This window comes from Limanda limanda, chromosome 19, assembly GCF_963576545.1.
Source record: "Limanda limanda chromosome 19, fLimLim1.1, whole genome shotgun sequence".
Taxonomy (NCBI): Eukaryota; Metazoa; Chordata; class Actinopteri; order Pleuronectiformes; family Pleuronectidae; genus Limanda; species Limanda limanda.
Window position 1 is genome coordinate 10,750,250 of NC_083654.1, and position 27,005 is coordinate 10,777,254.

Below are 27,005 nucleotides of genomic sequence, written 5' to 3' on the forward strand. Positions count from 1 at the left end.
TTCCCATATGGCTCCATTTCTAAATCCTTTAAGGAGAAGTGCACTGTGTGTTATGGGGATGACATTATTATTAAATTACTTTAATGTCATCTTAAGTTACAAGAGATGCGGTTGCAGTAGAATGGACTGAGGGTTCCGCCGGGGTTAGCAGTGTTAGCTGGGGGTCACGATGATGGGTCCATCATCTGGTCCCGTGATGTGGTGACTTGTGTCCGGGCCAGGAAGGAAGGAAGGAAGGAAGGGGGGGGGCGTGTGTCCTCCCTCAGCCTCCCTCCCTCCCCGTTAGTTAGTGAGTTAGTTCCAGCGACTCCAGGGCGAGTTATCCACCGCCTCCTCCTGTCTTCCCACGGGGAACATGGCCGTGTTGAAGATACAAGAGCAGGTAAACTGGTCTCTCTCTCTAACCAGCTCACACCCACCGGCAGGTTCACCTCTCAGCTGTCACACCACTGACGCCAGGTCGCTGGTTTACACGAAACCAGTCAACACACTGTCGCGTTGCTCGTTGTTCGTAGTGAGGGCTGAACTTTGCTGACGTCAAAACAAAGTTTATTTGGGGGCTCTGGTGGGTTCCTTGGTTGGGATACAACAAAGTTTCCAGTGGCTAAGCTAATGTTTGCTATCTGATATTTGACATGTTAGCTAACAAGCTAGCGGTATCCAACTGCTCCCCCCTCTCTTCGGTAAACAGAAAACCACTTCACGTAAAACCCCGTCCCGTCCGCCGGTGCCTTGCGGTAACACTGGTGGGTTGAAGCGGCCATTTGGTGTCAGGCCAGCGGCCACGGTGTGTGGCTCGTTGTTGTCGCTGTTTTACCCTCGTGTGTGTGTGTGTGTGTGAGTGTGTGGTTGTTAGTTTCTGTTCCTGCTGGTGATGGACTGCTGAGCACAGCTGGATGGGAGCGAGCAGGGATAACAGGTCCATCGCCTGTGTGTCGCTGGGGAACTTGAGCTCTTGTAACACACGTATGTTGCCACTCCTTGCTTAGGACGTTTACTTAAAGTTAGGGAATCCCAACTGGATTGCATGTTTTCCGTGTTTAGCCGTCAGCAGACCGGCGGGGGTCTTCACCGGGGGTCTGCTGTGTCAGCTGTCTGTCCCGGACCCTCCCTCCCCAGCCTGGGGTAGACAGCTGTGCACGGTCACCTGTTGCAGGAGATAAGAAAAGGCTGTGGGAAGAGAACAGCAGCTGGTGCTGGCTGTCCAGACCCTGAGAATCCGAGCAGCTCCTGTGAACACTGCTCTGATCCAAAGGCAGGTCCTCAGGCAACTGAAGTAAACATTACACTCATCTGTGAAAACTGTAGCTTAAAGATCCAGTGTGTAAGATTCAGGTGAAAGGGATTTCTATTGGCAGAAATTAAACACAAAATAATCCCAGTGATGTTTTCGCTACTGTGTTTGTTCTAAATTGTACAGCGAGACGGGAGGTGTCAACACTGCTTGGGAGATTCTGTTTCTCTCAAGGTTGTCCCACCTGTGAGGAGCGGTTCAGGGGTCTCACCTACCTTCCATACCCCGCCTCCCTGCCCTATTCATTATGGGTTGGCTAGTTTGAGTTTTGGTAAGAAAGGCCACAAGACCCTTAGACATACCCCACACAACTACTTTAATAGAGATGTCGCAAATGAAGAAGGGTCTTAGGAAGTCGAGCTTGACTGTATGTGGTCCGGACCCAACTAATACTCCACACCAGTTGGTTTGATAAGCTTTAATTGGAGAGTATAATTAGATTACATTACATGTCATTTAGCTGACGCTTTGTCCAAAGTCACTTAAATTTTTAGTACACTCAGCATTTATGAGGGGCCATTTTCAGGGGTTCAGTATCTTGCCAAGGACACTTCGGCATGCAGATGAGGAAGAGTGGGATTTGAACCGGCAACCTTTGTGTTGGAGAACCCCCGTTCTACCACATAGGCCACACCGAAGAAAGACCAGTAGGAAGAAAGACCTGTGAAAGGCAGTAAGACCTGAAAGAAGGTAATAATACCCTGAGAAATACCCCACCCAACTAGGTTCAACAGAGTTAACGTAGAGGACAAAGAATCCCAAAAAGACAAAACCGGAGTATGTGGTCTGGATCCAATTAATACGCCATGGTAGTTGGTTTGCAAACTTTAATTGGGGTTAGGGCTAGTTATTTATTACATTTTACACACTAAGTGATTTATCAGTAATTAACTACAATAATAATTAGGTGATAATTGAATGAAAATAATTGTTAGTTGTAGAAATGGAAGTGAATATGCCCCCCTCCCCCCCTCCTCTTCATTGTTCTCTGTAGTGCTCGCTGATAGATAATTGGGCAAAAGGAAAGAAACACTCAACCGTACAAGATTGGAGATGGGAGTGTGTGTAATTGTCGGCCAGGACTTCTGTTTGTCCTCTAGAGGGTGCTGTGTTGCTTAGAAGGGTACCAGAGTGTCCTTACCAGGCTATGGTCCTGCATGAGAGGGGGACTGGAGAGCCAACACTTCTTGGTCGTCAGCAGGGGCGTTTCTATGATTGAAAGAAAGGGGGGGCTTAGCCCCTAAGGATGCTGAATATTTGCGCGCTGCGCGCGCGCCAATGTGATTTTTCTCTGTATCTTTGCTTGCATTCATTCAGTATAAGATAACAGAAGTTATCTGTCACCTCTGTTTAAGAATCTTCTAATATCCATCTGGTCAATGAATTGGATGATAAACCGGTACAATAGCGTTATGAGGGACACTATGACATTTAGTTTTCACTAGCATTAACTGATTATAAACAAAAACATTCTATAGGCACTGATATTATTGTTTTAAAATACTAGAGATAGATATTAATGCAAAGAATAGAAAGCTGTCGATAGTTATTATTTCTTACATTTCAAATTTGCTCGTTCACACTCTTGCTCACTGGAGACATTTTCTAACAAAATAGCTAGCTAGCTAGCTTAGTGTTAACATAGCTCATTACAATATTCCCTTTCATTTGCCTCAAGTAAACCTAAATTTAAGCAGGTAACAATCGTTAACAACTACAGATAGCCACATTCTGTAACCACCTGTACTTACAATTTCACTCTGTGCATCATTTACTATGAGCTAAACTCCTTGGCTGTAATCCTGCTGTCTTGATGAGAGACGTTACTTGGCAGAGTGAGAAAGCCAGCGCAGCAGCAATGCAGACTCCCCAAGGTCCTAGTGCCCTGTCTTTTATTGTTAAGTATGATGAGAGGCTGTTGGATTGTAATTTTAAGTTGGAGAAAACATACAAAGCAGAAACGCACTCACATATGTAGCATGTTAGAGTTATAAATAACTTGTCCATGTGTAAAGCAATATTTTAATTAAAAAAAAAAAAATTTAATTTTTTTTTTTTTTTTAAATCCCAAAAATTATTTGGGGGGGCTGAAGAACATTTTAGGGGGGCTTCAGCCCCCCTAAAATGGTTAAACTGAAGGAGAATTCACATTGTGACTGTCTGACATTTTGTGTACTTACCATTTCAGATCTACGTGATATTAATTACTCATCATCCTCAGTTGGCCAAATACTTAGCACATTTAATGGATAATGTGTTGTTTTGGTCAGACTGTGCATACCCAAACATTCTAAGTGATGAGAGTAAAACTTTACGACCAATCACCAGCTCTTGGTCTTTAAAAGCTTTGAATTCTCTGGATGTCAGTTTCTTCATTGCTGCGGTCCCTGGCACACGCACATACCTGCACGTGCTGGCCTTTGTGTGTCTGGACTGGGATTACATTACACACGGTGCATCCTGCCGCAGGGTCAAAGCAGAGGTCAGTTTTGTAGCCTGCGTACTTAGACTCACAGATGCACGTTAAGGCTCTCTCCGATGAATTAGGGCTCGTAGGCGGCGCTGTGCTACTGTTTGTTGGTATTTGGGATAATAGTGTGCCAGCATTCTTGTGTTGTGGTCAGATTGGGTTCATCTTTTGTGTTTTTGCTAGGGTCCCGTTGCTGTGGGAGGCCTAGCTCTTGATTAATGAAGCAGGCATTTGATCTCTGCCTGTCTCACGAAAACACATCCAACTCATTATAGATACAAATGTTCAGTTTATGTTGTCAGTTCAAATCTCCACTGTAAATATCTTTCAGCTGCGCGGTTCAGAATACCCCCGGTGCTAGCAAGTGGGATAGACAGAACTCTGGTTGTTTGTTTATGTACTTTGCATCCCAAACATAATTTAGTATTTGTGCCTTTGATTCAAATCTCTAGTTGTGTCTCAATTGCTGCAGGAGCAGAACGATTTTAGCTGTGTTTCAAGTTAAGTTAATAAATGGTAAGTCGATTAGACTCAAAACTTAGGTCTGCTGAAAGACTCCATCCAAATTTCTCTCTCATTCGTCCTCCCTCACTCCGACTCCGTCCCTCCCTCTGAGTTAATGGGCTTGTGCGGGTTGGCAAGATTTCTCTTTTTTCGGATCTGGGTTGAATATGAAGGAGACTGAGTCACACACCCACACACACGCACACACACACACGCAGAGTCATGCACGCACAAACTGGTGTTGTTAGCTACCCTCGCATTCTCTGGCAAAGCCAGTTTGTTCCAGTTTCATAATGAGGAGATGGGGACTTTTGAAACTATGCCACAGATACACTTAAAGGGATACTAGAACCCACACATGCATCCTGATCTGTTATCCATATTCTATTGTTCTCTCGCATTTGGAAGGAAAGGGCACTTCTATTTTAGCGCCAGCTTTACAAAGATGCAGACCACTTAAATCTTATTTAGCAAACTCTAAAAACAACACAACATTGTAGTGCACATGGTTTTGTTTCTGCCATGCTGTGGGTTACAGTTTTTTTTAGATCTTCTCAATTCGGCTGTTTTAAAAAATAACCTTGTATAGAGAGACCTTGTACGACTAAAAGTTGTCACATCATTAATTGAATGCACTGTTCCAGTGAGCAGAGCTTTGTGTAGAGGATGCAGACATTCAGACAGTGAATATCTCTGTAAATACATCATAGCATTGGTTAATGTAGATAGCAGCGGATTCCATAAAGAATCAATAGAAAGGCACCTTTTTCTCTAATGTTCAACTACAATTCCAGTTCAGTTAGAATTAGATTCGTGATCACACATAAACTCAGCTGACGCACTGTTTGACACAATCCAGAAAGGGAGCTAACTGTCCTGGTTTCTCTCATTTTTGTTTTTCCCCCACTGCATTTTATCTCTCCCCTTTTATTTCTGTTTCTTTAAATATTCCATTTTAGAGTGATCACATTTCTCAGTCAGCTTTCTCCAATCAGTTGATGTCCGATCCTGCGGAATGCCCCCTCTCTGTTTTTTTTTGTGTGGTAACGTTCTATGTACCTGCATAAAATTATAGCCCCCATCTATTTATCTCCCTCTCTCCCTCTCCCTCTCCGTACCGCTCTCCCCTCCCCCTCCTCTACCTCTCCTTTTGAAAGGGCTGGCTTCAGCACTCTGCCTGAAACGAGCAATGCATACTCACACATAGGTTGGGCGCTACAGCCCCTGTCCCCGCTCATCACAGGCTCTGTGTATGTGTGTGTGTGTGTGTGTGTGTGTATTCCTGGCTGCAGCAGAGCAGTGAGGATATGTAGCTTCCTGTCTGCTCATACTGCCGCATGCCGCTTGCTGCCACCATTACGCAGAGGAATTCCCTGTCGTCTCTGCAGCTGCTGCTGCTGACAGAGAGTGTGAGCGTGGGTTAGAGAGAGGAGGAGAGGAGACATGCAGCAAAGCCACACTGACCGATAGAGGACCAAACTGGATTTCACATTGGATTTTACATGAAGATGTACAGCGCTTGTTTTCGAGGCAATCGCACTGTTAATGGGATTTCTTGCTGACCCTCGTGATCCTGAATTGTGGACGAATGTAATAGGGAACAATGTGTGAGAGTGTATGATTGTGTTGGTGTGTGCGAGTGTTTGTTCCTGATGCGGTCTGAGCGGGCTAGCCGTGTGTGTATTGTGGTGCTGGAGGAGGTGGAGGAGGATGAGCCCTCTTCTTCACCTCCACCTCCTCGGCCCAAATCACCTCCAGAGCACAGATCCCATCATGCCTCTCGAAGGGCTGCTGCACAGGAGGACAAGGTGAGACGGTCTCCGGTGCCTTGTGCTCTATTCATTTAATAAGAGTTGGTTGAATCTTTGTTTCAACGGACGGTTTGTCATGTAAACGTTTGTGTGCAAGTGACAATATCCAGTGCCACTGCACTGCTCTAGCCTGTCCTCTAGTTTATACCTGTGTTAAACGTCCCATTGCACTAGAATCCAATGCACTGCCGACACATTTCGTCAGTGCTAAATATAGCACCACTATGATCACCAATATAGCTCTGCCATATGAGATGATTGCTGGTTTGTATAGATTATCAGCAAAGGCCTTTGTTGTCTGCGGTGTTGGCTGTGTGAAGGGGAAGACTCCTGGTAACATGGTAATAACTCCTTTCATTCTGTGAAGGCTGCTGTTTGAAGAGGACACTGAGAAGATGTGTGAGTTCTAATGACAGGGTCTTAGTCCGTGTCTGCCTCCTCTGATCTTTGACATAGTTTTTTGCGTTTATCAGTTTAATTGGCACGAGACAGATGCTGACATGCCACAGCCCCACTTATTTATAGTTGAGAGACGGATGGCGACAGCAGAGAAAGCACGGGAATAACAAGCAGGTTCACATCAGAGTGAATGGCATAACTTAAATACTTACTTAACTTACTTTAATCTCTCCTAGCTTTGGCAGTGTTTGCTGTGGAAAAGGGTACATGCATGAAAATGTTTTATCAATGACACAGACTCAGAATGTCACTGGAATTACTTGGTGTACGAAAAAATAAGCTATGACAAGTAGGACTTACCCTAGATCTGCATCATCATGCCAGTGTTTTTATATTTGTTTAACTTGTCAGAGCTTGTCAAGCATAAAGAAAAGCACTGCTTCCAGTAAACTGTCAAAAAAGGAATACCCTCCCCTAGTTATGATCATTAAAATTAATCATATTCACACAAACAAGGAAGCAGTTAGCAATAATTATCAGGAAATAGTCTTTTATAGGAGGCGGTGCAAACCCAGTCCTCCTCATTCTGCATGTTGAAGCTTCCTTGGGCAAGATCCGGAACCAAAAATTGCCCCTTCCTATAGAGAAAGTACTGGATAGATGAAGCACTTTGAGTGGTCACCAAGACTAGAAAATCACTATATCAATACAGCTCATAAATACAGACCATTGTCAGTAAGAGACAAATTGATATACTGTATATAGTGTTATTCACAGTAACTAGCAAGTAATCAGAAGACTATATGTATACACACACAACATTTACTGCGGCTACATGTTGCACCATTATCTTGAACAAAAACACATATTTTGTAGGTGTGTTACAATGTTTTTTGCTACTTAAGACAGCACAGAAATGAAACAAATTGTCAGTGTTTACATTGGTCTGACTAGCTGGATGTAGACCTTGCTTTCTGCTGGAATTCACTTAGCATTCCAAAATGAACAAAAGACAAGCTTGTATCACAACACACACAATGGGTGTGTGACTTTTTAGCTTGAAAACTGTTGTTGGCTCCTTCCATTTTTATCCGATATAACCTTAAGCTGAAGAAGAAGTATATTGTGTTTTCCTGTTGTAGATCATAAGATTTACTTTACTTTAAAAAAAAATTGTATCTTCAAGCATAAAAACATCATGAGAGAACACAGAATCCAGAATTAATTGCCAGCTTAATATAAACCTCCTTCCCATAGCCTTTAATTTGAATGGGCTCCTGCCCTTCTGTTGCCCACCAATTCTTCTGGAAGGTTTATTATGTCTACTGAGCAACGCTTTTTATAAATCCCACCCAGTATCAGGCGGCACCATGTGCTCATGTTCATGCCAACTATAAACACACACAGATGTACGTAAATAAACCTGAGGGGAGAGCTGGTGTAAGAGTTGTGCCCTGGGTGTTTTGTTTTTATGTCTCATTTATCTGCAGCTTCTTTCTGGGGAAATTTGACGTCTCTTCCCAAGAACATGCACAACTTGTGGAACTGGTTCAACGTAATAAATAGTTGTAAAAAGAGGAAATGCTTTTCTTTATAAATGATCTGTAATTCTTTCCCACATTGCACCTGTCTTCTACATCGCTGTTTACATTCTTATCGAGTGACCTCCGAAAGAGCACAGCTCCAGCCCCTCACAGAAAAATTCAAACCTTTACTTATATGTGTGTTTATGAGCTGTATGGTGCTGCTGCTACTGTCATAAACAAAATCTGGGATATACAGCCATTTGACCTGTGGCTCCCTCCCAGCTTGGGATTATAGTGTCTATATGTGAGACTCTCCCATTTTTAAACCTCGTAACTCTTACTGATAACACAGTTGTCAACATGGACAATTGCTGCCTTGCAAATCGAATGATGTAGAAGTGTGCATCAGCGTTTCTTTCTTTTCCCCCCATCTCTGTAGCCGTCGTTGCTGAGAGCTATCTTCAACGTGGACCCAGATGAAGTTCGCTCCCTCATATTCAAGAAAGAGGATGTCAACATTCAGGTAAGTGGCACTCTTCTTGCTGTTCACCCAGATTTTCTCTGAATATATATGTTTCTGCATTGATAGCAAACCTGTGCATTCACGTTTCATACACATACACTCACACACCATGACGTATAAACATAAGAAGGAGAGCAGCAATCAGCCAGCAGGCTACAATTGATCTGGGAAGCTACTGATCGATTGAGTAAGAGTGCCTTCTGGCAGCTTCTTACCTTTCCCATTTGATATAGCTGTCAACCAGGGCAGGACACACGCACTGCTCATAACAATCTACCCTCTCAAATGCATTTAAGGACATAACCTTTACCTGATCTACCTCTCCTACGGTTCTCCCATCCCACTTCTCTGCCCCTTGTTTCTCTGTACACCTTTCCTCAGTTTACGTCGTATCGTTTTCTATCCTTTGTTTTTCTTTCTGTGGTTCCGTATTGCTGGGGTCAGCATCGCTGGCCCAGACCTGCGGCGATCACGTGACATTTGTTTATAGCCCCACTCTGCTGATTGCTTGCTACTCCACTGGAGGAGACAGATGTGGGGGTGCAGTGGAAGTGATGAAGAGAATTGAAGAATACAAGCGACCAGATGATGAACATTTTCCCCCATGTGGCCCGGGTCTCATGTTTCTTGTGTTCTGCAATAGTGTGAAGGCTATGGATTTTGTCAGGGGCATGTGATGTAATGCTCTCATCCATTAATTATGTGCTTGAGCGTCTGTTTCAAAGACCATGTTTGTATGAAAAAGTGAAATGTTGCATTTTTATTAATGTTTTCTTTGGTTTTGGGATCTCCTGTCAGGACAATGAGAAGCGGACGCCTCTGCACGCTGCATCCTACCTGGGAGACGCTGAGATCATTGAGCTGCTCATCCTGTCAGGTGAACACACAGATCAGCTCTGCTAGTTACTAATTTCACTTCCTTCTTATATCTATCTACCTTGAGTAACAATTCTCCTGAAAAGTACACTCACCCATCTACATAGGCTTTCAACAACCATTTTTGAAAACACTATTATGGCTGTATATTTCATCTGTGTTTCCATATTACCTCTCTATGAAACGTTTTGTCAATTCTTCAGTGTGATTTAACATTCACTGCAATTTAGTGTTTGCAATAAATTTATTATAGGCGATTCCTGTAGTGATATTGGGGAGTTAAACATTTCGGTTAAGTTGGCTGATATATATATATATTAAAAAAAACTTTTGGCAAGGATTCTTAGGTTGTTGTTATCAGACCCATATAACAATGAAATGCAAAAGAGACTTTTTATAAAAAAGTATAAATAAAAAGAATTCCCAAATATATCAAATTTAAATATAGTATTATAATATAGTATACAATATACTATACTGTAAGTAGTTTTTTATACATTAAATGATGAAACACATCTTTTCTCCGTAAAGTCTTTTCTGTTCAAATTTATGTGGTGAAACATGAGCTCAGATCGTTATGTCTGGGAAGGGCTCTTATTGGCTGAAATTGTGGGCTAACTGATGAATTGGTTGGCTCCTCACTTGATTCTTTTAATTATAACATTTTTTTCAGCCTCAGGCTCAAAGTCACTGAAACATTCTTGTATGTGTGACCGAGCCTTCCTTTTACTTGGTTACCTATCAGTTTACATTATCCTCTTTTCTTCCATGCTTTACTTAAATTCTCATAAAACCCCTGTCTGTTCCTCATCTCCTTCGTCCTCACATGTCGTTCCCTCGGTTGTCTCCATGGCCTTGCGTCTGCTGGCTGCTCTCTGTTTCACACTTGGTGACATTTCTTCATATTAATCAATCATTCGATCGGATCTGTGCCGGCTTGGCTTTCTGTGAAGTCAGCTGAGCACGTCAGGAGGTGGGGTCAAGTTTGTCATGACTAGAGTTAGTGTGTGTGTGTGTGTGTGTGAATGGTCAGTGTTTCTCAATAATTTGAAGAGCTAGCAACAGGTGCAGCTTCAGGGCTATTTTAACCCGTTATGCTGTGCCAAAGAGGATCATGGGAGTTTTATATCTTCCGGGCACTATTGGCTCATGAAGACCTCGTCCCATTGGTCATGTTGCCATAAGCTTTTTAAACTTAGCTTTTCGTTTTGTTTCTTCACACTCTCACTTAGGAATCAATGACAGTTCTTCAACATTGCTGGTTTTGCCACTATTGACATTTTCTTTGATATCCCCCCTGTCTCTCTCTCTCCCTCTTTGTTTCTCTATCACTTTCTCTCTCTCATGCACCCACACACACTTTCTTTCTCCTCATCCAAGGAGCCAGAGTCAACGCCAAAGATAACAAGTGGTTGACTCCTCTTCACAGAGCTGTCGCCTCTTGTAGCGAGGTAACACATTAAACACACACACACACACACACACACACACACACACACACACACACACACACACACACACACACACACACACACACACACACACACACACACACACACACACACACACACATACATATACACACACACACACACACAGACTAATGTATTCTGTTCACTCTTCAATCCTGTAAATCAGTTTTTCTGAGAGTCAGACGATTATTTTTTCAGCTTTCCACACCTTAGACAAATGCCTTCATCTCGCGCTTGAATTGGTCTTAATTTACTACATCTAATGTTCGCACTGCTTGCACACACGCCATGAGAAAATGATTGTGACTGTAATAGATTTCACAGATTTATACAATCAGACTAAACCACTGTGTCTTTACCTATTCTGGTCATAGGCAGTGTGCCTATACTAACACAGCCCCTTAATTCCTTTTGTTCTCAGTGCTATTGTCGTCATGAAAACCCCTAAGAATAGCTTGGACTTTTATAACCTCCCACACACACACCCACGTGCACACACTGGCCTGCACCTTGCTAGAACAGTGAGGCGTATTAGAGAAGAAACCCTCTGTCTGCACACTCTGTCTGACCCTTTCTTCCTCATCATCCAGGATGCAGTGACAGTGTTGCTGAAGCACAGTGCGGACGTCAACGCTCGGGACAAGAACTGGCAGACGCCACTCCACGTAGCAGCTAGCAACAAGGCAGTGCGCTGTGCCGAGGCTTTGGTCCCTCTGCTAAGCAATGTGAACGTGTCAGACCGGGCGGGACGTACTGCCCTGCATCACGCTGCCTTCAGTGGACATGTAGAGGTTTGTTACTTTTCCTTATACACACACGCGCAGTAAAACGTACATCGGCGCCTATTTGATTTGCTTCTGTGTTTAAGATGGTGAAGCTTCTGCTGTCGAGAGGAGCCAACATTAATGCTTTTGACAAGAAGGACAGGAGAGCCATCCACTGGGCAGCTTACATGGGTAAGACTGCACTAATGCTGTGTATATAGGGTGGAATGCACTGCATTGTCTCAACTTGACTCATCTTATTCTCTCTTCCCATGTTTCAGGTCACCTGGAGGTGGTGAAGTTATTGGTGGCCAGTGGCGCTGAGGTTGACTGTAAGGACAAGAAGGCCTACACGCCTCTGCACGCCGCTGCCTCCAGTGGCATGAGCAGCACAGTGCACTACCTGCTGGGCCTGGGAGTCCATGTCAGTAGACATGCACTAGCAATCTATGTAAAATATCTGCCCTGACCCATTCAAGTTTTAATTGTTAAGATATTTTAATGTTATTATTTTAGTAGTGACATAATTAAGTCAATCAATTGAAAGAATCCAGTCACTGAAAAACCTGAACACAAATTTTCTTTCTGTGCAGGTAAATGAGGTGAATGCCTACGGCAACACGCCACTCCATTTGGCCTGTTACAATGGACAGGATGTGGTGGTCAGCGAGCTCATCGAGACAGGGGCCAATGTCAACCAGGTGTGTGCATGTCTCACTGTACGAGAGAGGACGTCTGTCGTCACCGTGTTTGTGTTAAATTGTGTTGTTTTGTATTGTCCTCCAGGTGAACGAGAGGGGCTTCTCTGCTCTCCACTTTGCCTCCTCCTCACGTCAGGGGGCGCTGTGCCAGGAGATGCTGTTAGCCCACGGAGCTCACATCAACATGCGGGTGGGTCTATGTGCAGAAATGCATTTGCACAAACACTGAAACACACTAATTTAGCTGTGAAACTTAGCATTTTCCTTACATGGATACAGCTGGAGAAAAGAACACATTTTGGCATAATGTTAAAGAGACAGTGGCCTCAGCTCTCACTGGTGTCTGAGCATCTAGCAGCAAGTGGAAATGATAGTGTTGTTAACAGTTTGGTAGCAGTGATGGAAACTGATATCAGGTCCCCACAGCCTCAAGATGCAAGGCCATATGGAAGATGGAGGGGGGGGGGGGGGGGGGGGGTTCCTGGCTCCCCAAGGCTGCAAGCTGCTCAGGGAAAATGTTTTTGTGCGGTTGACGAGGGATCTGAAACTGTTTCTGTTCGTTCAAAGCTTTTTTTAGTGTTGAGTCATCTGCCCACACTGACGCTCTACTGCAACACTGATACCTAGGCTTTATTCAGCAAATCATAAACATCTTCTTTATCCCTCAATCTGTCCAGAGTAAGGATGGAAAGACTCCTCTCCACATGGCAGCTACACATGGAAGGTTCTCCTGTTCCCAGGCCCTCATTCAAAATGGTGAGAGCCGTTACAGTGTCTTTTTTCCTGCCCGAATTCAAATTGGTTTGCGTGTCTACACATGTAGTGCATCTTTTTATTCACCTTCGTTGCTGATTTACGTTTTAACGGAGATACACACGCATACCTTTTTATTGACGTGTATGCAGGAGCTGAGATTGATTGCGAGGACAAAAGCAGGAACACTGCCCTTCACATTGCTGCCCGCTACGGCCATGAGCTCATCATCACCGCTCTCGTCAAGCACGGAGCCAGCACAGCCAAGTTAGTGACATTGACGATTGACCATCTGTCCATCCGCCCAACTGAATTTAATCCATGCTCCTGTAATAAGCACAAAGAGAGACGGTTAGACATTCTTTCAACCTCTCTGTGTTTCTTGCGGTCACTAAACCCCCCCCCCCCTTCACCCCCACAACTTATCCTCCATGTCTTGTAATGACTTGTCTTCTGTGCCTTCTACCTTTTCAGTAGAGGCATTCATGGGATGTTCCCTCTACACCTGGCAGCTCTTAGTGGCTTCTCAGATTGCTGCAGGAAGTTGCTGTCCTCAGGTGCATTGATGCTGACACCGCCCCTGTCACTGCAATCACCTCGTTGACACCAAAACTAATACAGATTGCATATTTGTGCAGGGTTTGACATAGACACCCCTGATGACTTTGGAAGGACCTGTCTTCATGCTGCTGCGGCTGGAGGGTGAGGCATCATACATCCTCACTGCCATACTATTGTTTACCATCTTTTTTACGTGTTTTTTGTTCCTTATTTACCAGCCGTGGCAAACAGAAAGCTCATACTCTCATTGTGTTTGTGCACTTGATTATGATAGATTGATATGTGAAGGAAACATCCCTGCTAAAGATGTTTCTTCATCCAGGAACCTGGAGTGTGTGAACCTGCTGTTAAACATCGGAGCTGACTTTAACCGGAAAGACAACTTTGGAAGGTGAGACGAGCATTAATTCAGACATCAGAAGTTGTGGTGAACTTTTGAGAAAACTAAGGCGAGTTGAGAGAGAATATGAAGTCCTTACTGGTGTTTCCCTTACCATCCTAGGACTCCATTACACTATGCATCCGCCAACTGCAACTACCAGTGTGTGTTCGCCTTGGTGGGCTCTGGGGCAGGCATCAATGAGCTGGACCAGAGAGGCTGTTGCCCCCTGCACTACGCTGCTGCTGCTGACACTGATGGAAAGTAGGTCTTCTCGTTGTTTCACTGATTCATAGTTCAGCATCAGAGAGTCCTCAGTGTCAGATGAAGGCTTTTTGTCTCCAAAAAATAAAGATTGTCTTCTCTTTTGTCTTGGTCAGGTGTGTGGAGTACCTGTTGAGGAATGATGCCGATCCAGCAGTGAGAGACACACAGGGTTTCAGCGCTGTGCATTATGCCTCAGCGTACGGTCGCACACTCTGTCTGGAACTGGTGCGTACAGCTGACATTCTGAGCAAAACTCTACTGGAAGTGAAGAGAAAACCCCTGAGAAGCACATTTGTCCAATTACCCTAAACAGTCCCTGTCTGTGTCTTTCAGATGGCAAGTGAGACGCCTCTTGATGTGGTAAGAAAAACATTTGAATCATCCACCGTTACACAATGAGCCCTTACAATGATTCTTTGAGTAGCACCCTCTGTTGGACAAGTGGAGCAACTCATAAACCTCCTCTGTCTTGTTATTGGTTTAAGTGTTTGACGGCTCAAGGTTGTATGCATCTTCCTTTTTTTATAACTTCTCGTGCCACACGTCATCATTTCGTCTCTCAGTATATTTATAGCACATGGAGTTGAGTGACCATGGTTTAAGTTGTGTACAAAGCTGCACCTTAAATGATAATATGTGTTGATGAGCATCTCTCATCTCTTTCAGTTAATGGAGACGTCAGGAACCGAGATTCTCAGTGACTTGGAGAGCCAGGCCCCGGTCAGTCCACTGCATCTGGCGGTCAGTTTGTCTCTCTCTCTCTCTCTCTCTCTCCCAGGATTTCACTCTGCCTGGTTAAATATCTGATTAACTATTTTAAACAAAGTGTGTGTGTGTGTGTTGCTGTTCTTGTCTTTAATTCATCCAGGCTTACCATGGACACTGTGGAGCCCTAGAGGTCCTCCTGTCCTCCCTGCTGGACGTGGATGTTCGCAGCCCAGAGGGACGCACCCCCCTCAGCCTGGCCTGCTCCAGCGGTCATCAGGAGTGTGTCTCACTGCTGCTGCATCACGGAGCCTCGCCCATGACCCATGACTACACACACAAAAAGACAGCCATACATGCTGCAGGTAACCAAACAAACAAAGATACACACACACATCGGTTGAAATAAATCAGTTTGGTTGCAGCACATCCACATTACATGAATGAAAAATGTAAAACATGTTGATGAAGAGCAATAAGATTCACCCCAGAATGTTTGTGTGTCTGCTGTAGCTATGAATGGCCACCCCGAGTGCCTGCGCCTGCTCATGAGCAACAATGACCAACGCATTAATGTGGACTTACGAGACACCAACGGACAGTGAGTGTGTATGTGTGTACATAGACAAAATGGCTTTGACCTGTGGCTTTCAATGCTTTAATTATGCCATTATTTTGCCAATTAGCCTAACTAATAATAATAAACAACTGTTAATTGTCATATTTACAGAACTCCTCTGATGTTGGCTGTGCTGAATGGACACACAGAGTGTGTGTTCTCTCTGCTTAGTCAAGGGGCCAGTGTGGCGAATCAGGACCGCTGGGGGAGGACGGCACTACACAGAGGGGTGAGACAGTCACACAAACACACTTATGTTACATCATTTTATGGTGATGTTTTTATTATAATATAAACTTATTTTTAATTCCTTATGTTTTACCGATTTTGAATCGTCACACAGGCAGTGACGGGTCAGGAGGAGTGTGTGGAGGCTCTCCTCCAGCGGGGGGCCAGTGTTTGTGTGAAGGACGTCCGGGGCCGTTCACCTCTTCACCTGGCATCTGCGTGCGGCCGTGTCGGTGCCCTGGGTGCCCTGCTGCAGGCCACCACCCCCCCACACACTGACACACACCTCACTGACAACCGGGGCTACACACCACTGCACTGGGCCTGTTATAACGGTACTAGAATACTTGAGAAACCCGTTAACATCTGTGTTCTGTAAGAGGCCACAGTCTTTACATCTGTTTCACCTCCACAACCTCTGACTTCTCTGTGTCTCACCAGGATATGATGCGTGTGTGGAGGTGTTGTTGGACCAGGAGGTGTTCAGGAAGATTAAGAGCAACTCATTCAGTCCACTACACTGTGCCGTGTAAGAGAACATCTGCACCCTTTTATTTAAATGTAGGGGACACTGGTGTGAGAGTGTGTACTGTGTTTGTTGTGTGTTCCAGGATGAGCGACAATGACGGAGTGGCTGAGATGTTAATCGACTGCCTGGGCGCAGCTATCGTCAACACCACTGACGCTAAGGGCAGGTGAGAGATGTGAATGACGTCATGTTTCTATAAACAGGGTGAACACAAGCTCTGTTTCTTTAATGGGACCTGTGTGTGACCTGTGTGTGACCTGTGTGTGACCTGTGTGTGACCTGTGTGTGTGTGTGTGTGTGTGTTGATGCAGGACCCCTCTTCACGCTGCAGCTTTTTCCGACCACGTGGAGTGTGTTTCTCTTCTTCTGAGCCACGGTGCTCAGGCCAACGTAGTGGACACAAACACGTGCACCACACCGCTTATGATGGCAGCTCTGAATGGACAGACCAATGCTGTGGGTCAGTACACAGCTACTCACTAACACACAGACATTTTGTTTGCCTTTCGATTTCAAAATCTCTGACGTGAAACCATCTCCATCCATGTGCTACAGAGATGTTGGTGAGCTGCGCTAAAGCAGACATGGCTCTACAGGATACAAACCGAAACACAGCATTACACCTGGCCTGCAGCAAGGTAACAACCATCCATGGAGACAGAAAATGTTTTTTTATCCAATTGGTGTAATTATGGATATTAACATGTCATCAAATGCAATCAGAATAACTGGTTATAATTTGACAGTTGTACTTTCATTTATTGCAAGTCATGATAATACTTTTCTTTCCTCATAACTGTCTGTTCCTCTCAGGGTCATGAGACGAGTGCCTTGTTGATTATGGAGAAAATCAGGGACAGGAACCTCATCAACTGCACCAATGCTGCTCTCCAGACGTATGTATGCTCCCAGAATGCAGCAGGTTAACTCACTAAAAACCTGGTCATACCTGGATTTCAAATTCAGATTAAAATCTAATCATAAGTGGACAATGACCAGTCACGTATAGTTCACACAATATGTCTGTGCCCCTGCAGGCCGCTGCATGTAGCAGCCAAGAAGGGTTTGACGGTGGTGGTCCAGGAGCTGCTGGGAAAAGGAGCCAGTGTGTTGGCGGTGGACGAGAACGGTCAGCTTTCATGTCACTGTCTCATCCCACATTCACAGTTCAAACGTCGTTCTGGAGTGAAACTCAAACTTCCTTCCTCCTCTCATTCGTAGGTTACACTCCAGCTTTGGCCTGCGCTCCCAACCGTGATGTGGCCGACTGCCTGGCCCTCATCCTCAACTCCATGATGCCCACCCCCGTTGTCACCAAGGCAGATTTACCTGCTCTTTCTCAAACGGTCGTCAACCACCACCCCACCTCCAACCATATCTCCAAAGGCGTGGCCTTCGATGCCCTGCCCCCTCTGAGGCCCGACCACGCCTCCTGCTGCAGGCCAGAGCGCCCGCTGTCCACTGTATCTGCAGACGAAGAAATGAATGACTCAGACTCAGAGACATACTGAGGACTGTTGGACAGAGCCCCAGAGTTCTGACAGGCCAAGCAGCCACTCAGGAGCCTTAATAGTTCACTGACAAGGGACAGAGAGGTAGATAAAGGCAGATTGTATTTTTAGGTAAACCTCTTCAATAATAATAATAATTTCTGTGTATCAGAGGTTTGTTTTCAAGGTGGAAATAATGTACTAAAATATAGAACAAGGTAAAACCACAATGCATTTCTCTCAGACAGGATCAATGCATGGTCAGTAACAAGGCCAGTGTCTTTTTAAAATTTAAAGCAATGTCATTTTCCTTTTTAAATGCTGATACTTCCTCGAATAGTTTTAAGCCTTTTCACAGTTTTTCCTCGTACAATCAGCAGAGGAGCGAGGACCCATGTTTCTGGCACGATTGTCTAAAGAAAAACAAAACAAACGGACAATCTTATGGGACCAGGAGATCGATGAACTGTTTTCTCTCTTGCATTTGAGTTTTAATTCTTCTCCGAGCTGTTGCGGCAGCAGCCGAAGACTCTTCCTACCGCACATTGCTGCGTCACTGATGTCGAACCACTTCTTGATTCCGGGGAAAGGAAGTCGCCATTGAATCCTATAAAAAATATGAATATAATCCTCAAGGAGGTGATTCTGACAGCAGGTGGATGTAAGACCCGTTCACTGTATGATTGGTTCAGGATTGATGGTGCAAATGAGCGACCCAAGGAACTTTTAACCTGCTATGCTGTAAACTACTTAATGTCTGTGTACTGTACTGGAGACAGGAGAAAGTGGCTGACACTGTGCATAATGTGTGTATAAGAGATTGTGTGTGAGTGTGTGTGTGTGTGTTTGAGACAGAAATGAATAAAAACTGCCAAGAAACTTTCAGGCAGAGGATGAACACTATCTGGTGCAATGTTTATAAAGATGAAGTAACAACAGAATAAAGATATTTGTTTTTGATTTATTGCAGTTTGTACGAAAACGTAGCAGCGCAGTTGTCAGTACAAGTGTTGATGACAACTTAAAAATTCTATTTTTAAGCGTATTCCATCTCCTCCACCAGGGAGGTTGTTCTCACCCTTGTTCATTTGTTGGTTGGTTTGTTTGTAAACAAGATTACGTTTAAAAACTACTGAACATATAATCGCAACATTTTGTGGAAGAACTTGACATGAGTTGGAAAATAACCCATAAAAGTTTGGTATGGATCTGGATCAGGGGTCGAATGCAGAAAGGTTTTCTATCAGGTTCTTTAACATTTTGAGATAGGGCGCTTTTGTTTTAATTCATAGATCTTGGTGAAAAGAATCAAACACATTTATGGAACTGGTATTTGGGTTTGTGAAATTTGGTGCCGCTAGTTTGAATTGAAAAAAGGAACGCACTCTACTGGGTCCCGTTCTGGTTTAAACATTGATCGTAAAATTGGTAAAAATTGTTTACTTCCCTCCATAATTTCCCGCAGCTCAATCTGACCACCTCAAGTGTCTTGATCTCTTCAACCATCAGTATAAAACTAAAATATATTCACTTTAAAATCATGTCCAAAGGGCGTATAAAACATCAAATTCGCACATTGGAGCAGCAAAGATCATCTTTGGCAATTTTGCCTTAAAATGACGAACAATCATTCCAGTGAGTTAATTCTCTGTTCACCAACGAATCCCTGTAGCTGTAGTTCATTGGTTGTCCAGGTGGTACATGCGTCCGTACAGACAGGCCGTGATGAGGCCTCCTGTCATGTTGGAATGCTTCATGGTCACTCTGCCCTCTGCCGTCTTCTCCAGCTGCTCCGGCTGCTCCAGAACGTGACGACTCGCCAATATGGATGGATACACATGTCTGGTCCCAAACGTCCCCTCCAACAGGAAGTCCATTTTAGTCTCGGCCTCTTCCACTTCCTGTCCGCAGGAGCTGGACTCCAACCCTGCACAGCGCACCAACGCGCACACCTGTAGATGGAAGGGAGACAAATGTGACAAGTGTCTCCTAAACCAGATTTCAATTCTTCTCGCTCATACCTGCAGGGCGTAGCGTCCATTCACAGTGTGTGTGCCAGCAAATGCCCCCAGTGCATAGAGCTCTTGAGTGCCGCCCTGTTGTTGTGACTGCCTGTACTGCAGGTGACAGCAGACAGGGCCCTGACACACGTCAAGTTTGCCCTCTGTCTTGTTCAGGAGGACGAATGTGAACGGATCGTACATCATGGATGAGGTGAAGGTGACGGAGGAGGGAGAGACAGCAGAGGTTGTTTCAGGATGAGAAGAATCAAGACAGCTGTCTCGGTGACAGTATCCTGAGTCTGTATCTGCAGATGATGTGGACTCATCCCTGACTCCCCCCTCCTCTTGTGTCACACTGGGCCCTGCACCCAGTGGGTCCAACACCGGCACCCTGGCCACCAGCAGCCTGCCCTCCTCTGGATCTCCTCTCTGTGCGTGGTGGTAGGTGGCAGAAAACGGCGTGTAGATACCGCTTCCCGTCATAATTAGATAGTCGTGGCGGTGGTTGGACGCCAGCAGGGTGACGTTGGCACCCAGGCTGAATGCCTGCTGGAACTGGATCGTGTCCAGCAGGGGGCGCTGGTTCATCCAGGCTGTGGGGTAGATCAGCTGACGCACACCCTGCAAGAGAGGTTGAGACTAAGAGCAGATAAATACCAAACACAAGTAAAATGTTAGTGTGTCATTGTCACACCCTCTCCAACAGGGTGACTGTGGGTTCCTTGAACAGGATGTCAAAGCAGATGAGGAGGCCGAACGTCCCGGCGAACGGGGTTTCAAATGTTATGATCTCCGGCTGCGGTGGAGAGTCAAAGGCGTCCTCAAAGTAGAGGTTGTGTTTATGGTAGCGTGCCACCAGCTGCCCATCAGACCTGTAAGAAACAAAACACTGTCAACTGTGTGTATGTACTGTGCATTCGACACGTTGACATGATATTTACATGGAAAACACAATCAGAATATATATCTAAGTGGTGGCAGAGGGTTGCTCAGTAAGAGTGACATAGTGTTGCTTTAAGGTACCGCTGCACCTGAAAACCACATTGGTGTTGAACTGCCAGTGACCATCAGGCGGACAGGGGGAGGAAGGGCTGGTCGACAGGGGGCAAGGCTGCAGGTCAGCCATGTTGGCCACCAGATAGAGGTTGTACCGACGCGCCATACAGCTCAGGCTCTGGAGGATCTACCAAACAGCAGCGCAGAGGTGAGGAGGGAGTGAAGGCTTGGGGCAGGCCACATCACAGCAGTTAGAAATGTCAAAATGGCTGCTTAATGACTCATATTAAAGTTACGATTATGCACCTCAGTGTTGTTGTGTCTGCCCGGCTCTGTGCAGGGATTCCAGTTCTCCTGCTGGGGGTCAGGAATGGTTTCCAGGTAACCAGCGATGGACGATCGGCTGAAGTTGAAACCCTGAAGGCCGTCCTCTGGAAACACTAGGATCTGGGCCCCCTGACCAAAGGAGGATGAGAACATTGTGATATTTATTGTGCGTCCATGCCAGTGACAGCCGAAGCTGTCATGTTTCAGGTTGTCCGTTTGCGAACATCTTATCTCATGATATAGTCATAACTGTGGACTATAGTGGATCCCATCCTGATGCTGGAACGTGATCGTGCTGGCTGCTGACCAGAGACTATGCTTGCAGCAGGACTGCTTCACATATAGTATTGAAAAATGTTTACCCTCATCGATGCTGCTAAAAACTTTAATCCTGATGATGTTTTCTTACACTTGACATCTATTGCACTTCTGTCCGTCCTGGGAGAGGGATCCCTCACATGTGGCTCTCTCTGAGGTTTCTACATATTTTTACCTGTTAAAAAGGTTTTTAGTAGTTTTTCCCTTACTCTTGTTGAGGGTTAAGGACAGAGGATGTCACACCATGTTAAAGCCCTATGAGACGAATTGTGATTTGTGAATGTGGGCTATACAAAGAAAACTTGATTGATTGATGAAGTCTTGAGCAAATTTCTTCAAATTTGGTTAAAATTGTTTTTTTGGACTCAGATGAACTGATAAAAATGGCCAGAGGTCAAGGTAACAGTGACATCCTTGTGTGGTAACTGTGTGTGTGTGTGTGTATATTTGGCGTTTATGTAGGGGTGGGGGTGTGTGTGTGTACCTGCAGGGCAGCTCTCTCACTCTGCTCCTCGTAGATCTGCAGGTTCTTCTCCACATGTCGCAGAGCCTCGGGTCGGGACAGCGGAACCCGAGGCTCCGGGTTCAGGACCACGTGATGCTCGTACACGGCCGCGACGTACGAGGATCCGGGAGCGGACTCGGTTCGACCTGCAGCCGACGTTAAAACATAAAACCCGACATAAAGTGCAACTGACACACACATGGCTGCTCCCTTGGGATTGTGACACACAGACTGAGCAGTTACATCACAGACACATGTCAGTTCAATGTCCACAGAGTCAGCTGACTGGTTAAATCAATAAGAAGATACAATAGCGTTAAATGTGCGTGTGTGGATCCACGTGGTCGTAGCTTGTGACAAAAATAAAACACAAACTAAAGCACCAGTTCATCTACACGCGTTAATAAATGTAAACAAACCTCTTATTTTGAAAATACAGGACAGGAAGCTTGAGGTGATTCACCCGGAAGCACTTTAACAGATTTCACCTTTCCTCTCAACCAGCATGAACCAAAGCTGGGACTTTAATGAAAAGTGAGCTTTCCTGTGAGTGTTCGAATACTTTGAGCACTTGAGGGTATTTCTCTTTTTAAAAAGCAGTCAGTTCGACGTATTTCCGGTTTGTTTCCCCGCTCGTTTAATGTCTCCACGCGTTCCAAACCAGGGGACACGTTAGCATTAGCATTAGCACCTGAGCCCCAGCACAATGTCAACAGCCCCGCAGGACCCGACAGGAGGAGGAGCCGCCCCCGGCCCCCCCGCGTCCCAGCCCGGCGGGAGGTTCCGGAGCTGCTGGAGCTGCCGGCTCGTCTCCGGGGGGGGGCTGATCCTGGCCGGAGCCTACGTGTTCATGGCGGCCCGGAGCGTGATGCGCCGAGGCGGACCCACCTCCATGGGAACCGTGGCGCAGATCACCTTTGCTGCAAGTGAGTGGAAGGGGGGGGGGGATTCAAGATTCAAGATTCAATTTTTTTATTGTCAAATGCACAGAGATAACATGAAGCAGTCACTGTCAATTAAATACTTGGGTCACAGGTAATGTTGCCAACTCCCTGAAAAATAAATAAGGGACATCCCAATTTAGCTCCTTTTTTTGTGAGTGGAACGATTTTTTAACTTTTTCACCCTGAATTGAATAAGATGCATATTTTTGAGTGACATGAACACATGGAAAACAAATTATTATCCAGCAATTCACTTTAATAATAAACAAAAATTAACTCAATAAAATAAGAATCTTTCTGAAACAGAAACCTGTCTTGCTTAACTTAAAACTGTATACATTAATATAAAACAATAGATAGAAAGCAGAACATCCATCCTGAAATAGTGCATATTTTTAGTGCAATAACAAAAGTGCAAACAGAACATGTTATATGAATATGCTGTCAGCTCATTGATCCCAGAGCAGGACATTGCCTGGGAACAAGTTTACCGTAAATTTTCATATAAAGCGCCCTGTTATTAATTTTCCATTCGCATTTTACTGACCATTTTTTAAATCTCACAGTAATAAGGGACAAAGTGCATCCCTTTTCAGCTCAATACGGGACAGGTGCTTATGTTTCTAAATACGGGACGAGTCTGTTTTTCAAGGGACGGTTGGCAACACTAGTCACAGGCTCCCTTTAAGCAATGCTCAGTAATTTCAACCCCAAAAAATAAAATAAAAATAGAAATAGTATAAAATAGAATAACAATAAAATAGAATATCAAAAATTTAAAAAAGAAAATAAAATATATATCTAAATATATATCTTTACAGATGAAGAGAAAAATAGAGCAACAATAGTTCAATTTGTGCAGTAGTGCAAATATTCAAATATGTTTATTACGGTGCTGGTGGAATAATGCAAATATTCCAGGGTGCTGGTTTGGTTGAGTTATTGCAGTTCAGAGAAGTTTAAAAGTCTTATGGCCTGGGGGATGAAAGCCTGGTGGTGCGGGCCCGGATGCTGCGGTACTGTCGGCCAGACGGCAGCAGGCAGAAATGTTTATGGAAAGCTGTCTTGATTCTTCTTATACTGAAACATCACTGACACTGCGTTTGTGTCCCAGGTCTGGCTTCGTGGGGCATCGTCATCATCGCTGACCCGGTTGGAAAATCGCAGAGAAAGGACGCGGGGACTCCGAGTGCATAGATCAAAGTATTCACCCACAGAGACTGACAGGACGATCATGTGACACCGAGACAAATAAGACACTGCTTCCGACGACTTGCTTTTTGTTCCAAGAGCATCCAGCAGGTTTGGAGTTCATCAGCTGCCTACATTAAAATGGGAAGATGTCACGTATTTGACTAAAATATTGTTTTGAAAGACTTTGTCGTCAGTGAAATGTTTTGCACGTGACTAATGAAAGTGTGGCAGCTGTGCACCAGTGATGGTTTGACGTGGATGCACTTTCCACATCCAGCACTTTGGTTTACCGTCACTGATGGCCCCTCTGTATCATTAAAGCAACTCTATGTAGCTGTTACAGAGAAACAGCGCCCCCTGCAGCCACACATGGTGAATAGTTATGTTCTATTAGGGCTGTCTCTACAGTGCCTAAGCCAGGGGTGCCCACAGGGCCTGCCCTGGCAATGTTGGCGCCCTAGGCGGGATTTCATAATGGCGCCCCCCTTACATACACACGCAAATTGTCATGCATCCCCAATAACTTTTGGACTGTATACAGATGCACACACAGGCAGACAAAATTGTAAAATATAAAAAATAAAAAAAATATATAATAAAAATATAAAAAGTCTGAAATCAGCTGTACTGACAGCATATTATGTCATGTCGACAAAAATAAACATAAATGATGTCCACAATCGGGTGATTGTACCTCTATATTGTTCTTTCTTCTCCTCCTACTTTGCTGCGCGTTCTGAATCGTGCACCTGATCATTTAATCCTTTTTTGACTCCTCTTCGACTCTTACCACAGTCTAACGCCCCCACCCCCCTACCCCCCACACACACACACAAGAGAGTATGTGCCTGTGTGTGTCTGTCTGTTTAGACACAACTGACAAATGTGTGGATTAAGTACATAATTGAAGATGGGGAAATTTCATCATGTGGCGGCAATAATCAGGGAAATGAAACTCCAGGAGAGCAGCGGAACAGTAGGGGATGTATATTTAATCATGTATATAATATATCACTTATATCGTTTAAAATATATCAATTTTCAGTGTGTTTTTCGGCCCGATACGCTGTGCTGGGCAATCTTAGCTATTGTTGGCCTTATCTACTGTGTTATTTCTTTATCTGTATATTTCGAGCCTCCATCTCCTGTGTGTCCGACTATGTCTACAGTAGCCGATGAAAAAACTTATGAAGCCACAGGGGCAACTGAAAAGCCCATCGTTTTGCTGTGGTTCTGGCCTTATGGTGTGATGTTTGATCTCCAACTCTGCCCAAGCCACTTCAACATTGATGGCTGCATTCTGACTGCTGACAGGTCATTGTACAGCCAAGCCGAGGGAGTCATCATCTTCCAAAGAAGCATAAACTGGAATTTGGAAAACCTGCCCAAGGAGCCACGTCCATATTTTCAGAAGTGGATTTGGTTCCATGTGGAATCTCCCACGAACACGCAGAAGAGACCAGGTCTGGAAAATCTGTTCAACTTAACAATGAGCTACAGAAGAGATGCTGACATCACAGTGAGGAATGAGGTGACGATCAAGCAAACAGAGACAAAGGAGGAAGTTGTTCTGCCCAAAAAGGACAAACTGGTATGTTGGGTTGTCAGTAACACCGACCCAGCTACTGGAACGTCTGTAAGAGAGAAATATTATGCAGAACTGTCCCAACACATAAAGGTTGATGTCTTTGGTGGTTTTACGGGGCAGCGGTTGAAATATGAAGACTATTACCCCACCCTTGCGAGTTGTAAGTTTTATCTCTCATTTGAGAACTCGCTCCACGTGGACTACATAACAGAGAAGGTCAACGGGCCCCTTGTAGCAGGGACCGTCCCTGTAGTTATGGGTCCACCAAGGGAAAACTACGAGCAGTTCCTTCCCGATGGTTCCTTCATTCACATAAATGATTTCCCTGATGCTAAAGGTCTGGCAGAGTTTCTGCAACGCCTGGACAAGGACCATGAAGCATACATGAGTTACTTTGAGTGGAGAAAGTACTATGAAGTCACTGCTCATCTTTTGTCAGTGAGCAATGAATTCATTCATCCTGTCTGCCTCGCCTGTGACCACATCTCAAAGTACAAAGAATACCATGTTGTCAATGATCTTTATGGTTGGTACTTTTCATGAAAACTACAGTGAGAACATCATTTGACAGACTATAAACTAGAACCTATTCTTTGAATTTGTGTGATTGCTTTGACCCTTTATAGAGTAATGATTTTATAAAATAATCAATATAGTTCACATGGTAACCGCTGATATTATTATCATCATATATATTTGTTATGTAGATCACTCTTAGCACAGATGGGCCTTGGTGAGTACACTTTGCAGAGTAAAACTGGAGCTGATGAAAATCGTGCTGCAAATGTTCTCTGTTCTGAGTCACTTTGAATTGTTTTGATTACGTCTAAACAACTAAGTAAATATTCAAATAGAAAAATATGTTTTATATATGTATTTGGGGTCATTTGGATGATTATTTTATGTTTGTTTTTGCTTTCTTTATAGTTACTTAATTAGATCATTTTTTTCTAATTAATAGTTTTTCCATCAGGGATGTTTGAGCAAACCAACATAGCAGTTTGTAAAATATAAAGACTACAAGTGAACTTCCAGTTTCTATCCTGACTGTTTTATGTTTTCTATTGAGTAGGGTTGTGCTTATGAATAAGTGGGGCATCATTTGCATGGATCCAGCTGAATATCTGCACACTCACATTAAAATCAGCCATCATTTTACAACTCTAAGGGACAAGCCTGTGCTTTACACCTGCTTTACACTGTTTTGATTTAAAATTAACTCGCCAACACCATTTGGTGGGGAGATATCTTGTTGAGCA

General features: G+C 44.4%; 4 protein-coding genes across 5 annotated transcripts; 3 read left to right on the top strand and 1 right to left on the bottom strand.

The window, feature by feature from the left end:
- Window positions 1-318: 318 nt before the first annotated feature.
- Window positions 319-18,799, top strand: LOC133025718 (serine/threonine-protein phosphatase 6 regulatory ankyrin repeat subunit A). Of its 2 annotated transcripts, none has more exons than XM_061092454.1 (29): window positions 319-382; window positions 8,444-8,527; window positions 9,326-9,404; window positions 10,784-10,854; window positions 11,466-11,666; window positions 11,744-11,831; window positions 11,921-12,063; window positions 12,233-12,340; window positions 12,426-12,530; window positions 13,018-13,096; window positions 13,246-13,360; window positions 13,568-13,650; window positions 13,732-13,795; window positions 13,929-14,045; window positions 14,157-14,297; window positions 14,414-14,525; window positions 14,634-14,660; window positions 14,967-15,041; window positions 15,169-15,370; window positions 15,519-15,606; window positions 15,736-15,853; window positions 15,968-16,187; window positions 16,294-16,381; window positions 16,464-16,547; window positions 16,693-16,841; window positions 16,937-17,019; window positions 17,195-17,277; window positions 17,419-17,510; window positions 17,603-18,799. In XM_061092454.1, exons 1-29 carry the CDS (start codon window positions 356-358, stop codon window positions 17,890-17,892), a joined length of 3,216 nt encoding a protein of 1,071 aa, XP_060948437.1. In that variant the 5' UTR covers window positions 319-355; the 3' UTR covers window positions 17,893-18,799. The 2 variants fall into 2 exon arrangements, with proteins under 2 accessions (XP_060948437.1, XP_060948438.1); XM_061092455.1 differs by having other exon boundaries at window positions 13,977-14,045.
- Window positions 18,800-18,812: 13 nt separating this feature from the next.
- Window positions 18,813-22,294, bottom strand: btd (biotinidase). Its single transcript, XM_061092456.1, has 6 exons — window positions 22,000-22,294; window positions 21,177-21,326; window positions 20,906-21,057; window positions 20,569-20,746; window positions 19,893-20,495; window positions 18,813-19,823 (listed from the first exon to the last, which is right to left on the bottom strand). Exons 1-6 carry the CDS (start codon window positions 22,219-22,221, stop codon window positions 19,551-19,553), a joined length of 1,578 nt encoding a protein of 525 aa, XP_060948439.1. The 5' UTR covers window positions 22,222-22,294; the 3' UTR covers window positions 18,813-19,550.
- Window positions 22,295-22,493: 199 nt separating this feature from the next.
- dmac1 (distal membrane arm assembly component 1) lies at window positions 22,494-24,838 on the top strand. Its single transcript, XM_061092818.1, has 2 exons — window positions 22,494-22,946; window positions 24,079-24,838. The coding sequence occupies exons 1-2, from the start codon at window positions 22,727-22,729 to the stop codon at window positions 24,159-24,161; spliced, it is 303 nt and encodes a 100-aa protein (XP_060948801.1). The 5' UTR covers window positions 22,494-22,726; the 3' UTR covers window positions 24,162-24,838.
- Window positions 24,839-24,994: 156 nt separating this feature from the next.
- Window positions 24,995-26,589, top strand: LOC133026225 (4-galactosyl-N-acetylglucosaminide 3-alpha-L-fucosyltransferase 9-like). Its single transcript, XM_061093091.1, has one exon. The coding sequence runs from the start codon at window positions 25,069-25,071 to the stop codon at window positions 26,287-26,289; it is 1,221 nt and encodes a 406-aa protein (XP_060949074.1). The 5' UTR covers window positions 24,995-25,068; the 3' UTR covers window positions 26,290-26,589.
- Window positions 26,590-27,005: the final 416 nt, after the last annotated feature.

Bases quoted from the DNA above. Each gene is read 5' to 3' on its own strand.
- LOC133025718 (XM_061092454.1), top strand. From the start codon at position 356: ATGGCCGTGTTGAAGATACAAGAGCAG. The intron at 12,341-12,425 runs GTGTGTGCATGT...ATTGTCCTCCAG, and splicing joins CAGGGGCCAATGTCAACCAG to GTGAACGAGAGGGGCTTCTC. The intron at 14,661-14,966 runs GTAAGAAAAACA...CATCTCTTTCAG, and splicing joins GTGAGACGCCTCTTGATGTG to TTAATGGAGACGTCAGGAAC.
- btd (XM_061092456.1), bottom strand. From the start codon at position 22,221: ATGTGTGTGTCAGTTGCACTTTATGTCGGGTTTTATGTTTTAACGTCG. The intron at 20,747-20,905 runs GTGCAGCGGTAC...TGTTTCTTACAG, and splicing joins AACACCAATGTGGTTTTCAG to GTCTGATGGGCAGCTGGTGG. The intron at 20,496-20,568 runs GTGTGACAATGA...CCTCTCTTGCAG, and splicing joins CAGTCACCCTGTTGGAGAGG to GGTGTGCGTCAGCTGATCTA.
- dmac1 (XM_061092818.1), top strand. From the start codon at position 22,727: ATGTCAACAGCCCCGCAGGACCCGACAGGAGGAGGAGCCGCCCCCGGC. The intron at 22,947-24,078 runs GTGAGTGGAAGG...TTTGTGTCCCAG, and splicing joins GCAGATCACCTTTGCTGCAA to GTCTGGCTTCGTGGGGCATC.
- LOC133026225 (XM_061093091.1), top strand. From the start codon at position 25,069: ATGGGGAAATTTCATCATGTGGCGGCAATAATCAGGGAAATGAAACTC.